Source organism: Galleria mellonella, unplaced genomic scaffold, assembly GCF_026898425.1.
Source record: "Galleria mellonella isolate WM207_F2 unplaced genomic scaffold, CSIRO_AGI_GalMel_v1 utg171, whole genome shotgun sequence".
NCBI classification, from domain to species: Eukaryota; Metazoa; Arthropoda; class Insecta; order Lepidoptera; family Pyralidae; genus Galleria; species Galleria mellonella.
Genome location: NW_026442014.1, coordinates 6,120,730 through 6,135,771, shown reverse-complemented (window position 1 = coordinate 6,135,771; position 15,042 = coordinate 6,120,730). Strand labels below are relative to the sequence as shown.

Genomic DNA, 15,042 nt, shown 5'->3' with positions numbered 1-15,042 from the left:
TTCGAACTTTAGATTCAAACTAACCCTTCAGTAATAATTGGCCTCGAGTGGAAACGGATTGTTAATAATTGAGACTAATATATAATAGATAAATATAATAATAATTGAACTAAAATGGCCCTGTTACTAGCAATATACCGAACCAGGTCGACCTCTTCGTGGTCTCACCCTGGAAATCATCGTGCTGAATTCCAAATGTATTCATCACGATGGGCTAACTGGCCTGTCTTTTTCATTCACATCTATCATTCCTCAGCAGTGTCCCGCTAACGTATACCGCCAACGCAGGCGGAATATCATTCCAATATCATCTATTAAAAAAAATAGGTCTCATTAACTAATCAAATTATTCCAAGAAATAGTAATATAGTAGCATAATTCATTGTAACTACTATTCTTAATCTATGGGTTGCTATAGTAGTCTCTATGATCTGTGAAGAAACTGAGGGCGCTACAGTGTTATGTTGTGCTGTCAAAGTCAAAAAGTTTTCTTTAACAATATTGCAAGTGATTTATATTTCTTATTTATTGTTTTTGTTTTTGTAAAATATTCTCACGCTTTTACTAACTTTAGTCATAAATTTCTAAACGATTGATTTTTACATATTATCCACCTCTTTATTCTCATCTTATACATTATTATCTAAGATATCCTAAACGACATCAGTGTGTTAATGAATTGAATCACGATGAAAGTGCATTTAAAATAACTGCAAGTAGGTGGAGTGTGAAAAATATCATCAGTTTAGTGTGTTAGTTCAACAATATTACATTGAAATGGCGGATAGTGGTTCGTTTGTTGCTAAGCCGGCGCGAGGCTGGTTGCACCCGGATGCTGTCCTTGCCAGTGACGGGATCACGTACGCAGTCAGGGTATGAACTCTATTTATACATTCAATGTATTCAGTGCATACATGTGTACACATTTCTTGACAGGATGTACCAATGACGTCTATTCAAATTATAAACCTTGTATATATAAGACCTATAGCTTTAAAAACATCTTATTAATCAGTTAATATAGTTATAGTTAAATTACTAACTTATTACAACATTATGATAAGTTAGTACTTCATACATCTTACAGTGCTTTTTACTTATATTACACTAAAAAAAAGTACAAAAAAAAATTATTTGTATTCATGGAATATTTAATATGTATTATCATAATATATTATTCATTTTTAATATAGTCATTTTATATTTAGATATGTTAATTTAAAAACCTTAAGTAAATATTTGTCTACTTCATGTTTATTTTAGTACAGTTAGGTAAACATAAACAATAATAACAATAAAATTAAACTATATCAGATAAAGTAAATTGCCTTGAGTATTTTTGTTATATTATAATGTGTCTTAAACTTGTTAGTCATGCTTATATTGAAAGAAACCCTACAACAGTTCAATATTTGTTGCTGCTAAGTCTTTAAATTTTGTATTATAAATGATTGCTATACTTATTAATAATCTGTAACCTATTAACATCAGACTATTAAACTTGGATCTCTGTTTATAAGAAGAAGACAGTGTCACATTTCAAGTTTCAATTGTCTTATTATAGCTAATTTTGCTTGGTCCTATAGTCATATCTTATAATATTATGTTGATAAAATAATGTTGGTATACTGTTCAAACTTAACTGTTTTTAATTTCTTCAATTTTTTATCTATTCCTCAGTATATTGGATGTATGGAGGTGCTAACATCAATGAAAAAACTTGATTTTGAAACAAGATCCCAAGTTGCCAAGTAAGTATTGTTTATTTATCTCTCTTTATAGATTAAATCAACATTGTGTAATAAGTACACAATATAGTGTTTTCTTGTTGTCTCAGCATAGAATGTGCCACCCTTTCATTTCCCATGAAGAGGCCTATATGCAGCAATAGACAGATAATGGCTGAAATGATGATGAGGATAGTATTTCTAAAGTATCAAAATTAATCAGTTTTTTTTTTTTTTCATGTGATATTATTATTAAATCAAATACAAATAAGATCTAATGTGATTGAAATATTTTTTTATATGTAGGGTGCTACAATGAAACACATGCTGAAATTTAGTTCATTTACATACCACCACCATGTCCAAAACAGCAACCAAAAGTAATATTTCAATTTCATCTTAAGAATGAGATGAACAGTATGAGATTTGAACAGAAACAATAAAGAATTTGCAATTTAAACTCAGCTTAATTTAGGACTAGATTGTTCTGTATAACATGTCTGTCATTCCTTTTATAGAGAGTGTATTGCTCGAGTATGTGCTGCAGCAGGTCTCCGCTCTGCTGATAAAAAGAGACGAGTCAGCCAAGCAGCAGCTCGGGCTTTAGCAGCTAGACCTCGAATGGCGCACACAGGGGAAAATGTAGCCCTTACAGTATCTTCTAGAGCTATAACCCTGGCAGCTCTTGAAGGTGGCGAAACTGTTGCCAGACATGAAATGCCTCGAGTATCTTTTGCTTCTGGAGGTGATGCAGATTCCCTTGACTTTGTGGCATATGTGGCCAAGTCTGCTCCTCCTACAGAGTGGAGGGCTTGTTATGTATTAGAATGTGGAGGGAGATTGGCACAAGATGTAATAGCAACTATAGGACAGGCCTTTGAATTACGTTTCAAAGAGTTCTTAACTAAACCTTCATTGTAAGTACTTCTCTTTCATTAATCAATTTTTTTATTTATTTCGTCACATACCTATATAATAAATATATTAAATGTAATAACAAGCTACATTATTATTCTTTTAATATTGAAATACCTAGTAATTGAAGATACACACTCACTTATTCATTTCCTTATTATTAGGTCATCACTTTCAGGAAAATTTCATTAATTTATCAGTCACACATACAACTTATGGATTTTAATGGTAATTCCAAATATTGAAACTGCAACAGGAAAACTACTACTTCCTTATTTTTATAGCTAAAAAGAAGTACTTTTATAGTTTTGCTACACTGTGGCTCTATCCATTTAATAAAAATTGGTTTTACTTATGGAGACTATTAGTATACTTACACAATTAAAATCTAGACTAGAAAAACAGATCATTATAAAATCTAGAGATATTGTATTTTCTATATTTAATGTAACTTTATTACATAATAATATAAAATGGAAAGGGTTAACACATTTCACATTTATACAACGTTTATAAAATGGATGACTCTAGATTTTGCAATTATTTACCTTTTTTTTTTAATTAAATAAATTGGTCTGAATTACTCTTCCAACTTTAAGTATTTGAAAGAGATAAGAATACCACCCATTGTCGCTTCTTTCCTTTGCTTTTAATATTCTCTGTTTTCTGTATATACCTTTTAAATAGATGTATTTTTTGTATTTTTTTTGTTTCATTTAGATTGAATGTCAATGGATCTCGGTCGTGTGGCAGCGAGGCGGCGGCGGTAGTGGCTGCACTAGAGGACCGCGACTACTACAATGATATGCCCGATAAGATGCCGCCTGAGCCAGGCCCCGCACCTGCGACCGCCGCAGTTCCAGCACCCGCTTCCACCGCTCATGCACACAGACACCCTCCGCCGCCGCCGCTCGCCTCACTTGCTCCTATCTCTTCGTATGTACTTCACACTCTAAATTGACTGTAATGAGAAATATAGTATTCCATATTCTAATTTTTAATATTGTAAAGGCCACTCAAGGTTATTGTTTACTGACAAAAAGATTGCAAAAACCAGTTATAGATGGTATTACATATTGAGTTGCTGCAAACAGCGACATTTATTTCTATTATTTTATTTTTCATATACTATTTATTAATTAAAATATAAAACCTCTTAATAACACATTTGTTACAGTTGCGAAGAAAGCGTCCGCCATTACGTGAACCAAACACCTCCGCCGCGCACTCCGCCCACAGCACTACTTCCTAATCACCACACAGATATCTTCGATATGCGTAAGTTATTACTATTTCTTGTTTCAATATGATTTATGTGCCTTCTGATATATATATATATATACTACTAGGTATATATATAACAAGTTCTAGCTATATAAGTTTCTCAGTATTTATTAAATGTTGATTATTTTAAAAAGCTATATATTTGTTACCGTATCTTAAATATCTTTAGGGAATATAAGTTCCACCAAAATCTTTTTACTACTTTACAATCTGATTCTTCAGTGATAGTATTATTATATACTGTAAATCGATCCTAGAGACGGTATTAAGGCTCCTTTCTACGATATTTATAAATTATTCGCCCACGTTCTTATTGAGCTCTGAGAGTTTCATCAAAATCTGCTCCCTGTATAACCTTATTAATATAAACTAGCTTTTTGCCCGTTACTTCTTACGCGTGGATTTCAATAGAATAAAAAACAAAAAAATTGATAAATGGTGTATCAAAATAAAATATACCAGATTTTAAGTTAGACCTTCAGCAAAACCGCATCCAATTTGGTGCAGTAATTTTTGCATGATGCCGGAAAAAACAGATAAACAAAATTTCTAAAACTTATTTTGGTTTCTATTAGTCTTATTAAGATCTCTCATATATTTTATTCTTAAATATCTCTCCGATACAGATAGTCTTGTTACAATTTTATTATATTAGTAAGATATATATAATAATATATATTTTTTTATTTATTACTGTTTCATCTCTATCACGCAGTCACGAATAAAAACTAATAATATATAAATAAAGTAATCCTCGTGTATCCATCGCGATGACACAGAGCCGTTCACGGCGACGGCGGTGTCGACGCCGAGCGCGTCCCCCAGCACAGCAGCGGCGGCGTGCGCGGCGCCCGACGCGGCCGCGGCGGCCGAGCCGCTGTCGGTGCAAGCGCAGGCAGCGCTGCTGGCACGCGAGCCCTGGTACCATGGGCCCATATCCAGAACCGCCGCCGAGAAGGTAATTTTTTTATTCAATTCTAAGTAGTATCATAAAAACTATAGTCACGAACAGCACCATGGGCACATCATAAATACACGATAATTATCAAAATATGTAGTCTTGTTAAAAAAATAAACACATATTGCTGTTAAAAATAATGACTTTAATCATCACCATACCATATTAGCCAATAATTATCCACTACTGAACATAGGCCTCCATCTATTGAGGAGTTGCCAGTACTTGCCATGCTTGACAAGCGGGTTGGCAACCACAGTTAGGCCTTGGAGAAATTTTATAGACACTCTTTTCATTTAAGAGTTTCCTCTTGTCGGTGCAACTGATTCCAGCCAGCTCTATCCCACTTTATAGACATATTAGATTGAAAATATTTAAATATAGAACACAGAAGATGATTCTATATTCGATGTGTGCGTGTGTGATATTGACAATATAAATGTGAGACGGGCATGAGGATAACGATTTGAAAAAAAAACTACCGTAATCAATGTAGAATTGGGCATATAGTGGTATAATAGTAACAAAGCGGGCGAATTCATAACCTCGTCGCTTAATTACAGATGGGCAAAGCACCGGGTTTAAACCCGGTGCTTTGGTAAAAACCCAATAAACACCCATAAACTCCCATAATCACCCAAAAAAATAGGTTTTTACGTATTTTTTTGAAAATATGTAAGTAATACCAATAAATTATTTTTATAAATTGTATTGATCAATTCTACAATATTAAATAAAACGTTAACTAATAATATTTCAGGAAATTTTAAAAATCTATATATAATAAAATGAAAGTAATTAATTTTCAGTGTTTTCATGTTGCAGTTGATCAACATGTTGGCCTTTTGCTTCCCGTAGATACTTTAAAATTTCTTCATAACACCTCGTTCGCACACATGGCCGTATATATTTAAATTCTTGAGCCACTAACAGTCCGAAATACTCATTTCTTTTATCCTCTTCTCCATAAATTAAGCATTTAGAACAGTTTGTTTCTTCTTTCAGTAAATTTTCTTTTACTTTATCCTCGTTTTTTTCTTTGTTGCGACGACGCTGGGTAAATCATCTGGACACTGGGTCTCACTATCGCCAAATATATTTGGAGATCGGCTTCGGCTACGGCTTGGCAGACATTTTTTTCTTTCTACAATTTTAAATTAAATTTATTAGAATAAATGCTTCGAACACACGCGATCTAAGTACCTTTTGTGTTTATTATACCTTACCTACCTAGGTATAAAAAGAGTACTTACGTAGATTTTCTTTTATTAACTGTTTTATACGAAGATCTTGATCTCTCAAATTAGCATCAATTTTACTTCCAGTGATTATCAACTAAATTAATAATCCACAAAGTATTAAATAACGTTTTTATGAAATATTTAGCACAAAAACAATACCCTTTAAATATCGATCGTCAGTAACTGTGGCTGACTTACCTATATTCTAGCAAGCAGGACTGCCAGATGTGAAGGGGAAATCCCCAATAAATTGTTGCATGTGACTGATGATGTGAGCATGTTCGTTTCATAATAAAAATGTTGCCAGGTAACCAAAAAGTCGTATGTTTTTGTGCGAATTACGATCATAATCTTTACGATCGTACATTAAAAAATAGACAAATAATAGTATGAGTACGATTTAAATCGTATATCTGTCAACCCTGCTAGCAAGACAGCGACAAAATCACGTTGCATAACAATGTAGCCCAAGCTTATATCTTATGAAATATACGGAAGAGATACGAACTTAGAAAAAACAGAAATGTTGTTCTTTGTGGAAGTCATTGATGAAATTCTATGTATTTTAGCCCGCAAACTTTCTTCAAACAAAAACAGCGCCATCTAGTATCGAGTTCTGTAATTATCTCTTTGTTTATGGATTTGAAGTAAGACCGCCACGCATGCAATACATTATGACTGGGGATTCCCCTATTCGTCGACGCTGAATATGAGGCGACGACAATCACTGTCAAACGTGTTCACTATTACTCTGACTCTGGTAACGTGACTTCCTGGTAACGTGTTAGGTAGGAAAAGCAGTAAAAAAGTGCATATTAAGGGAGCAGATTTGAAATAATATTTATACTTAACAAGAAATAATTAAAGGTAAGTGGATTTTTGAATGATACAATTATATCATGATCACTTAACAATTTTAACTTAAAATTAGATGTATTATTACAAGCTTTTATTTAGCTTGCGTTATGTAAATAAAAGTATGTAGGTATGTTCGTATGTTGATGCAATTATCCTCAATCCTCAACCGACTGGGATAAAATTTTCCATACACGTTTATTTTGGATGATAGTGCATAGTTAGCTGAGAGTCGTCATTGGATAATAATGGTGGATAGCCTAAGATGTGTACTAGATATTTATTTTTAACATAATATGCGTAAGTACCTAATCGAATTAAAGAAGTTGCTGAGAAAAATACAGAACAATACGATAATAAACTAGCGTCTGCGTTTAATCCTCCGAGGAGATGTAATTTTACAAAGGTTTTTTGTATTTATTTTATTATTTTTTTAATAAATTTATTGTAAATAACAAGAAATAATCATTGTAAAAAAATAGGCACTCTATTATTGAATTTTCGTCAGACCAACTAATCATCGTTCATTTTTTTAGGTTCAATGGGGAGACCTAAAGATTTACGCATATGGGAGCACTACCGTACTTTACCAAACAAGTCTGTTTCTTGCAAGCTTTGTAATAAGGTCTACAAATTCAGTAATGCTGCCAAAATGCTTCAACATCTTATCACTTGTCCAAAATCTCCAGAAACATTAAAAGACTCTATGAAACTTATAAAAGATAGCTCGTCCAAAACCAAAATGTCTGGACTGTCAGAGATAGAGACAAATGATTCTTTTATAAGCCCCTCGTCGTCTGCTAACACTACAATAAATGCTGAGTTTCAAGACACCGATGATCATATAAAAACAGAATTAGCGAGAGCTATATTTGTAACAGGGACGCCATTATCGATGGTGCAACATCCTTTATGGATACAATTTTTCGAAAAATTGCAACCAAAATTTAAAATACCTTCACGTAAAGCTTTAGCGACAAAATACTTAGATAAAATATATAGAGAAATGCGTTTTGAGTTAAATGAGGAACTAAATGCTTGTAGTTACTTACACCTTCAGTGCGATGGCTGGTCTAATTTAAGAAATGAAGGAATAATAAACTTTCTTATATCAAAACCTCAACCTGCATACGTTAAAAGTTTGAATACAGAAAGTAATCCTCACACTAGTGAATACCTTAGCCAAGAAGTTGAAAAAGTAATGAAAGTGTATGGAGCAAATAAGTTTCTTGTACTTATTGGCGATAACGCTAGAAATATACAAAAGGCATTCGAATTAACAAAACTCAAATATCCACATGTTGTTCCTCTCGGTTGCTGTGCACATATCCTTAACTTGTTGTGCCAAGATATTGTAAAGATACAAGAAGTAACTGTGTTTATTATGCAAGCCATAAATATAATAAAAACTGTTAAAAGGAGTCAACGATTAAGTTCCTTGTTGATAAAATCAAGGCAGGGTGAAGATTCTACACAAACACTAAAATTGCCTTGTGCTACAAGATGGGGAAGTCATGTTACTTCGTTAAAAAGTTTGAAAGCAAATAAGATAGCTTTGCAAATATTAACAGTTAGAGAAGATGTGGTAATTTCAAGAGATATTAAAGATTTAATTCTAAGTGATGATTTCTGGACGAAGACAGGGGAATGTATAAGTATTTTGGAACCAGTCACTGAAAGCATATTTTACTTAGAGAGCGACCAGAATCGTTTGCATCGCACATACATTACATTTAGAGATGTACAAGCTAAGATACGTTTTGCATTAAATGAGATTTCGACATTGAGCGAAGAAAGCAAACAGCAGATTCTAACATCAGTATCTTCAAGATGCAATATGGCAATGAGGCCAATACATTTTGCAGCATATATTCTAGACCCCAGGACTCTAGGAGTCGAACTTACTCAAGAGGAAGAACTTAAGGGTATGGAGTTTATCTACAATTTAAGCCAACACTTAAGTTTGTCAAATGTAATGGCAGATTTGGCGTGTTATAAAGCTAAAGAAAACTTTTGGGCCAGAGGATTTGTATGGAGCTCATTAGATAGCATTGAGCCCCTAATATGGTGGAAAGGTATTTGTGGTTCCACTGAGTTAAGCAAAGTAGCGATTCGTATTCTATCAGCTCCCTGTACTTCGGCAGCCACTGAGCGTTCCTTTAGTATCCAAGGCTACATACATAATAACAAAAGAAATCGACTTACAACTGAAAGAACTGAAAAAATTTCATTCATTTGTTATAACTGGAATCTTAAACATAAAGCTGAATGCGAGGACATTCAGTTTAATGAAGAAAATACCTTAGAAGCTTTCATTGAGCAAGTAAATGAACATAACAGTTTAGACGAAATAGAGCCTATCGAACCTATACAATTCATCGCTTGTAATAACTCTGAATCTGACAGTGATTGACTGTAGTTTTACATTTTACTTTCATCTCTTTCTTAATAAACTCAAAATCAAATTAAAAGTTTTTTATTCTGTAGGCTGCATAATAATATTGTCTATGTCCAGTATAGTGGACGTCTTGCGGCTGAGATGACGATGATGAAGTACAAAATCATAAACACCCAAAAATTTGGGTGTTTATGGGGTTTAAACCCAATAAACCCAAAACACCCGGTTTTTACCCACCAGACTTTAAACCCACCCAGGTGGATTGCCCATCTCTACGCTTAATCGATTTTAGTCATTCATTCATTCGTAGTAGAATGAATTAATGACGAATGCGTGGGCATTCGCCGTCGCTTATAAGCATCGTATGAGAAACTTCCTTTGTCAAGAGCAATTTTTTCATTATTTATTTTATTACATTTCCTTGCCTTATAAACCTCACACAATTATAATTCATAAACTGTCATAAGGAACAGCCCTGTTCCTTATGACAGTTTACTATTAGGGGAATACTGCCAGTAGTTACCACGTCGGGCAGGCGAATTGGCAGCCGTATTCAGGCTTTTTTTTAAATCGCCGGTCCCGGATGTTAATTTCCAGGCTTTTATTATTTATTATGTTTTTCTAACATATGTACTATTACATTCTACATGTAAACTACTTATTCTATTATAACAATCTTAATATGAACTATCTATTTTATTTCCAGTCTAGTCTACTATCTAATATATGTATTATCTTGTCTAGGATGCTTATTCTATATTTATTTTATTTACATTTAATTTACTACCAGTTTTCCTATTTGTACTTATTTTTTTTTAAATATATTTTTTAATCATATACTTATTATACGACTTCAATATAGTCTTGTTTGCTAGCCGCAGTTAGGCTTTAAAGATACGATAAGAGGGACACTGCTGCCTATCCCTCGCCCTCCTTTATTCGCCACTTACGATACCTACGAGAAAGGAAGGGGTAACCTATTCTATGTCGGGATCACACGGTAAACAGCGGGGCGTCAGTGAGGATAAAAAGGCAGATCAATTAGCCCATTATAATGAATTCACTTGGAACTGAGCACGATGGTTGACTGGGAGAGAATGCTTTTAGTATTAAGGCCGCTATGTACACATATATGTACTAATGAATAAATAAATAAATGGATTCCAGGGGCAATCGCGAGGAGATCACCCTAGCAGGGTAATCCCCATTTATAATAATCATCCCATTCGTGTATCAACCGTAAAGCAGTTGTGTTTGCATGGCTGTGTTTCGATTTGAAGGGTGGGATATGGCGTGAATTTACTGGGTACAGAGGAATAACACCTGAGTCCTCAGGAATGGCAACGCATGGGGGTTATCATGGGCGAAACAGTATACTCTGTTATGTCCATGGTACTGCTCATGTCTATAGGCGACGGTTACCACTTTCCATCAAGTGGGCCGTCAGCTTGTTTGCCATTCTAAGTAGTATAAAAAAAATTAAAATCACTGCTGTAGAGCCAATATTACTAATGTGTATGTGCGTGTCCTGTCAGTTGGTGGTGGAGGAGGGCGAGTTCCTGGTACGCGAGAGTGCAGCGTCGCCGGGTCAGTTCGTGCTGACGGGCGCCCGCCGCGGTGCTCACAAGCACCTGCTACTCGTTGACCCCAACGGCGTCGTACGTATTGCACCTACTTTTTTAATAATAATTTTTATTACAAACAACTATGATCCATTTTCGTTAGCTTTAGCATGTTCGTTAACTTAAACTATGTTAATAAAAAAAAACACATATTATGGCCTCTGTTTATTGTATATTGGCCTACAATGAGAGGATCGGGCTATTATATTTAATACATAATGCCCTCAGTATGCTGTTACTGCTGCCATGCAGTCGGTGTAAAAGAAGTGCGATCCGTTCGCGTCTGATGGCATAGAAGTCATCTATTGATGCAGTTGCCAACATTGTGGATGCAGTACAAAAATGTGGCAACCGTAACAACACCCTAAAAACATTGAACACGCAGAGTGCTGTATGCTCGCCGTGTATAAAATTTTTAAATTAATATTTTTAATGGATGAAAATAAAACGGTAACCTGCGCTATCGGTGTCCGCTGACAAGTTACTAGTGAGAGATGAAAATGAAGCAGATCGGTTGATGCATCGTGACGAATTAAAAAAAAATACGATGATTTCCAGGGGGAACCGCGTGGAACTCGACATAATATGGTATATCACTAGCAATGGGGTTGTTAGACCTCAATACTAACAAGCCCTTTCCCCCTAGTAATGGGTCTATTAGATCTCATTTTTAATTTCTCCACTCATTACTTACAATTCAATTCCTACAAATATGGCTTCAGTGTCTCTATTCTTTTGATTCAACAGATTGGATTTTTCTATCCTTGTTTACCATGTAATGTGATAAACCCGTGACTGCCAAATCAATCACTGTGTAAATCAGGACCTTTAACCCTTTTAGTGCCGACGAGCACCATCGCGCTCGTGCGCATTGCAACTAAAAGTGCCACGAACGTCATAGCGCTCGTGAAATCAGTCGCTGTTTGCTTGCTATAAAAAAAATATTAAAATTGGATAATTTTTGGAAGAGATACAGTTTTTTTAGAGACAAGGGTAAATGACATCAACACGACAAAGATTTCTTTGGCATTTTTAACTAGATATGAGTAAAAATGAAACTGAACTGAACTGAACACTGAAAGGGTTAATTCTTGCGATTAATTTTAGATTTTTTTTATCTATCTGCATTTTCGAACACAAACTTAATTTCATACATCAAGAAGAGAAATAAATACCCAGCCGACATTTGGAGTAATTGCTTGGCACTTTATTATCATACATTTGTAACTCTGTTCCAAGGTACGAACGAAAGACAGGGTGTTTGACAGCGTCCCGCACCTGATCAAGTACCACTGCACCAACGAGCTGCCGATCGTGTCCGCCGACTCTGCGCTTCTACTCCGCAAACCGGTGCTTCGCTCGGGCGCCTCCTGAGACAAGTCCAAGGCGAGGAAGTCGAGGCATCCGGCGAAATGAACGTCTGATATAATCGACTAATCCTCGCGTTAAACAAAATAATCTCGAAAGACACACTAATGCGGTAAACGGTCTCACTAATCGCGAATGTAATGGCGTGAGAATAAGTCATCTTCGAAATATGCCAAGAAAGTTTTATGGTCGCGATCTCGACACCACAACAAAATTCTTAGTGTGTTTACTAACAGCAGCTTCCTAGACTAGTAACAAACTAATCTGTCAATAGAATTGTTATCACTGATAAAATCCATGAGATAAAATAACAAACAATTCCATTGACGGATGCGTTTGTTATTTTTCTACGAGACTTGCCTTCGTGACGATTTAGTATTCGGGTCTTAGCGATTAGTGAGACCGTAACATATAATGAATACCAGGAAAATAGGAATTGAGAATTTATAAAGAAAAATTATTATTCTTTAATCGGCTATTACTCTATATCGTATCAAATCCTTTATTCTGGCTACTAGACAAACGACAATCGGATCGATCGATATATACGTTTTCGTTATCGTACGATTAAGAATTATTCTATGTCATGTATGCGTTAAAGAAAGCATCTATCCATCAATTTGTTTGCCCCTCTCTGGCTGGTAAAAATACCGGAAAGCATATGTTTTTAGACATACATATAAAATTAGAATGAATTTCTATTCTAATTTCAAATTTTTTTTTTTAATGTTGTAATTATAATGAAGTGACTTCCTATTGAATGTTGCCTGAGTTGCGAGAATCTCAAATTAAAACTCGTCTGTCCTGTGCTATATGATAAATGTATGATATCATACATACTTTTTATTATGTAAGAAAAGATACATACTGTATAGTTTCTATAAAGGATCATTTCCAATGTTACTGTAAATTGACTATATAAATCGAAATACAGCTTATGGATACTCTGTGATTAAAATATAAACGTAGCATTCTTATAATGCCTTGTAGGTAATTTTCCAATTACTACTTCCGCATAATATTCAATGTATGATAATCAGATGTTATACCGACGTTTATAGAACTGCACAAAGCTGTATGTGCGTAGTGCACTTGTACTGCAAATTATTGTCACTGTTAATTACGCATTTGCATTTAGCACATTCCATTGAACTATTTTTCTATTCTACTTTTGAACACATTGTTATTTTTACAATTATTTACCAAAGCCATCACGAATAACATAAAGTCTATGTGATTTTATCAATTATACGCTGCTAGTCTTCACCATAATTTATACTTTAGTGTGAAGACTGCTTATTATTTATTACAAATTAAGATATAATAAGTTTGCCATTGACATCGTGTAATCGAATGCCGAATAGTACTTTTTCAGAGTTGTCTTATTTTTTTATATTATGGAATATCTATTTTGATACTATGCATCTACAACACCATTCCATTATAATTTCCAATGCTGTGCTTTTTCAATATTGTAATATAAGACGATACAATATGTATGTTATTATAATCACGAACTTATACAATGAAATAAAATATAGGTGCTACACAGGCTTACTTAAATATTATAGGTGAATTTAGTGTGTAGGTAAATTTAAAATGTATATAAACACATCACAATTATGATATGAATATTACCCTAATTTATTTTTAAGACTGTTTTAGGCATGAAATATATAATTGGTTAATTATAAAATTGTGTCATTTCAGATGTTTTAAACGTTATTGTAGCAATCCCCATAAATTGAATTATAATTTTGTATCTATCGAAGATACCCTTAAATTTATCGTCTGTAACAAACATTTATAGACTGCTTTATTTTGAGGACAATTCTAAAATGTTCTACTCTAATGCTGCCTTAAACTGTCTAAAATAAGGTACTAATCTCAAAATTTGTACTTATTTCGGACAGATTAAACATTTTAGAATCGACCGTCTTATTTTCAAGACCAAGTATTTGTATTTATGTACACGTGACCTATATGTAAGAAAAAAATATTGACCTAGCACGTACTTTTTATACCAACAAACAAGAAATTGATATGCTACTGAAAAATATTTGGAATACAACTTACTATTTCTTTATTATTTTACTTTTTGTTATTGATTCCTGCGAAAATGTTATCAAAGATATATCTGTATAAAAAAAAATATAATTAGTTCAATGTCAAGAAAATTTTCTTTAAACCTTGCGTTGAATTATATTTTTAGCACAATTGGCCTAATAATTTTGAAAATCGTACAATATCTTTATGCTCCTGTGAATTATAATAGCGGCCAATAGGTTTCTTTAGAGAAATTTATAGAATTTAAGACTAGTGAAGTGACAGTTAAAGCTGGCCTTTAGTACTACTATCTGTGGACTTACGCAAAGTGATATTAATATCAATATTAATATTGACGTAGACTACTTCCAATGTTTCATCATCACTTGACTACCATCAAAAAAACATTTAATTGCGTATCATCCTTTATCCATTTTTTTTTTTTTTTATTGTATTAATGAGTTTCGAATACAAATAAATTAGAAAGATCTGCACAAATAATTAGAAGTATGTATTTATACTTCTGAATATAGCTACAATCTATATATCTTCTAAGTATTATAGTGTATTGAAAATATTAATGTGATTTCAAATAAAATATTTAAATAAATATCGGTATTTTAATCTA

The 15,042-nt window shown here is 33.7% G+C and overlaps 1 protein-coding gene and 1 long non-coding RNA gene across 3 annotated transcripts; one reads left to right on the top strand and one right to left on the bottom strand.

Moving 5' to 3' along the window:
* The first annotated feature begins 464 nt into the window (after positions 1-464).
* On the top strand, positions 465-15,024 carry LOC113518143 (SHC-transforming protein 1). 2 transcript variants are annotated; one of them, XM_026902922.3, is made up of 8 exons: positions 465-873; positions 1,681-1,751; positions 2,246-2,644; positions 3,363-3,578; positions 3,820-3,920; positions 4,706-4,884; positions 10,914-11,036; positions 12,240-15,024. In XM_026902922.3, the coding sequence occupies exons 1-8, from the start codon at positions 778-780 to the stop codon at positions 12,372-12,374; spliced, it is 1,320 nt and encodes a 439-aa protein (XP_026758723.2). In that variant the 5' UTR covers positions 465-777; the 3' UTR covers positions 12,375-15,024. The 2 variants fall into 2 exon arrangements, with proteins under 2 accessions (XP_026758723.2, XP_031769002.2); XM_031913142.2 differs by lacking the exon at positions 465-873 and adding an exon at positions 1,005-1,063.
* On the bottom strand, positions 5,578-6,246 carry LOC128200212 (uncharacterized). The gene is made up of 2 exons (XR_008252612.1): positions 6,138-6,246; positions 5,578-6,028 (listed from the first exon to the last, which is right to left on the bottom strand). It is a non-coding gene; the product is annotated as an uncharacterized LOC128200212 (long non-coding RNA).
* Positions 15,025-15,042: the final 18 nt, after the last annotated feature.